Below are 2,960 nucleotides of genomic sequence, written 5' to 3'. Positions count from 1 at the left end.
AACCTGAACTTTCCTGTCGACAACAGGAAAGAAGGAGGGAGCCTTGTACCCTGGAGGGTAGAGTTCCTTCGGTGCCTCTCGAACGACGAACATCTTGGCGGCAAAAGAAGGAACGTGGTCCGTGTCGGAAGGTGTGTCAGAACTTACCTGTTGGTGGTCGGATGGATTCTTGAAGGCAAACTGGAATTTCAAGTTATAAGGTGTGATTAAACTGACAGAGCATTCCTCCATTCCAATGTGACAAAGACCGACCTCTTTTGTTTAAGGTAGTGGAGGATTCTTAGTTTTGGGCTAGTGAAAACGTGCTTAGAAGTGAAGTTCTAAAAGTGTAAAGTAATCTTAACATGACAGAACGTTCATCCACATCGATGTGGCAAGAAATGGCCTCTTTTCTTTAAGGTGGCAGAGGCTAGTTAAGAAGTAAAGGATAATAGTTTTGATTACTGAAAACGTGCTTAGAAGTTAAGTTTTGTTTACTGAGAATGGGAGTGAAATCATGCTTTTGGGAGCGTCCCGAGGGGAAAAAATACTTTTAGCAAGAGCACATGCTTTCCAAAAGAAAGACACACTAATTACGGAAAGGAAATCCTTTGAATATATTGTGCCATTTCTCCACTTAAAGATACAAATCTACCACATTGCACTATCCTAGTGGACAAATCATAAGGTATAACTTAAAATTAGTTTCTTACCTACCCTCAAATTTACGTTTCCTTTTCCGACAGCTAGGATTCTGGAAAAGTCTGTTCCCTATACTAATGCAATAACTGTAGTTGTTGCAATCAGATACTACAAGGGTACTGGACGGCCTAAACCTGATTGCAGGGGGTGCTGAGTTCGGAAATGGCTAAGAAAATTTGAACCAATCATGAGTCAACTGATGACGTCACTCTTGGGAACGCTGAACCAATAACGAGTCACCTTATGAGGTCACTGTTGAGAAAATGTCAAGATGCGAGCCTTCTTATATTGTCTGAGGTTCACACCTCTTATTAAACATTTTGTCGCAGACAACATTAAGGTAACTATTATCTATGACCCTATCAATGATATTAATTATACGAAATGATATTTCTGCCTATTACTTATATTTTAAAATACTGTTCGTTCTTTCTTTATGATTAAGAAATGAATTGTTCGTAGCGTCATCTGTGTCTACATTTGTAGGTTTGTTGTGTGCACTTTTGCAAGCAGCTATGTCCTACTTCTGTGTGTGTGTGTGTGCGTATGTGTGTGTGTGTGTGCGTGTGTGTGTGTGTGTGTGTGTGTGTGTGTGTGTGTGTGCGTGTGTGTGTGTGTGTGTGTGTGTGTGTGTGTGTACGCGTGTGTGTGATTCACCATGGTCTTGGATTACATGTTGGATTTGTGATCGACAGTTATTTCCCTCCCGGAAGAGAGCTCAGACCTCATATAGACCCACTCCCCGCCCACGAGAGTTGGAGTAAGGACTCGCAGCGCAGCGATATTGAAATTATTTCAGCCCTGGTCGGGATTCGAACCCTACCAACTACGCTACGAGATTGTACATGTGTATATTTGCGAGGTCTATGGATTTAACCACAGTGGTAACAATCACAAAATTGAAAAGTGGCCACGACTGAATTCACCAATTCAGATTAAGCTGGACTGGTTTACACTGGGAAGGGGAATAGACAAAAATCTTCGGCTTTTGCTTTCCATTAGTATCATTAACGTTTAGAAATGTAATATTTTACGATTATTACTGTTACATAACGAATATAAATGATAAATAATGTGTGACTTAATACTCGTTTTCCATATATTTTAGCTTTCTTTTACCTGAAGACAGCCAACTTTTTTTCATGACTCATATTGACTTAATGGGAGCATAGGGCCGGGTAGGAATTTGATATATATAAAGTCTAGTATGATTAAATTAGTTCATAGGTAACTAGACTTGATAATAAATAAGGGAGTTAAAGACAGGCGAGCGGTTACAGGCCAATTGAAAAGACTCAATTACAGTGGAAAACAAAAATTACATAAACCGTGACATGCGTGGTTGGCAGAAATTGATATTTTCATTCACCAAAATTCCTTTAAATACCAGTGACAATTAGAGACCAAGCCCCATCCCAAAGCACACTGGAAAACATGCAAAAAGTTGGTGAGATTAGAACTATACTGTATACTACTGTGAGATGTACGTGTAACAGCCGTTCATGGAAGTTTTCGTCCACAGCATTTGCTACATTTTACACGTGTTGTTATAAAAAAACACTACTACAGCTATTTACATGCATATCACTGCACATCCACGCAGGATATGCACGTAGACAGATGTAGTACTGGGTGTAATTTGTGACAAAATGTGTTAAAGTAACAAATGTCGTCAGTGGAAACCTGTTAACATTCATGGTTTAGTGTTTGCCATGAGGACGTCTTATCCCTGAACAAGTTACCAATGTGCTTACCTGGAGGACTTGGGCCATGGAGGGACCAACAGTTGGGAATCGCGGAGTGGTAGGAGCTGGTGTTGGTTGAGGCTCCCTAACGACTACCACCTGTCTGTTGGTGCCTGGAATATTGAAGACTTCTCGGCCATCTACGTTTCCTGTCGAGATGAACTGACGCTGCATCTGTTGATTTTGATGGGGGCGTTGTGGATCAAGATGTGGTCGTTGATGTCTGCAAAAGGGTTATCAACATGTAAACATGCATCTGGGAAATAAAGGGGGGAAATGTCGACGCAACTTCGAACGTTTAAGAGATGAAGGTTTGCATCTTCAAAACATTATCTTTCCTGTAAGTACAAGGCCCCTATTTACAGTTTAAATGTTTATTTCAGGCCCTGGAAATTTGGTTCACCTTTCCGCTGTGTAGTAGAGTTACCCTCGCATGAATGAAATTGTCTAGCAGTAGCCAGAATAATTATATAAGTCGTGAAATGCAGTGAGAGTTTTGATTGAGAAAGTTTTGACTCATTGATCATTTCTATT

The 2,960-nt window shown here is 40.4% G+C and overlaps 1 protein-coding gene across 1 annotated transcript in view; it reads right to left on the bottom strand.

Annotated features, from left to right (window-relative positions):
• Positions 1-2,960, bottom strand: part of LOC143037277 (uncharacterized) — a 59,937-nt gene that overhangs the window by 16,816 nt on the left and 40,161 nt on the right. The window contains exons 9-10 of the mRNA XM_076205409.1: positions 2,436-2,649; positions 4-180 (exon numbers count right to left, since the gene is read on the bottom strand). Of these exons, the coding sequence (XP_076061524.1) occupies positions 4-180; positions 2,436-2,649 (391 nt within the window). The remainder of the gene's footprint in view (positions 1-3; positions 181-2,435; positions 2,650-2,960) is intronic.

Source organism: Oratosquilla oratoria, chromosome 22, assembly GCF_046742065.1.
Source record: "Oratosquilla oratoria isolate Oo_2021 chromosome 22, ASM4674206v1, whole genome shotgun sequence".
NCBI classification, from domain to species: domain Eukaryota; kingdom Metazoa; phylum Arthropoda; class Malacostraca; order Stomatopoda; family Squillidae; genus Oratosquilla; species Oratosquilla oratoria.
This window is presented reverse-complemented; position numbering and strand designations above follow the sequence as displayed.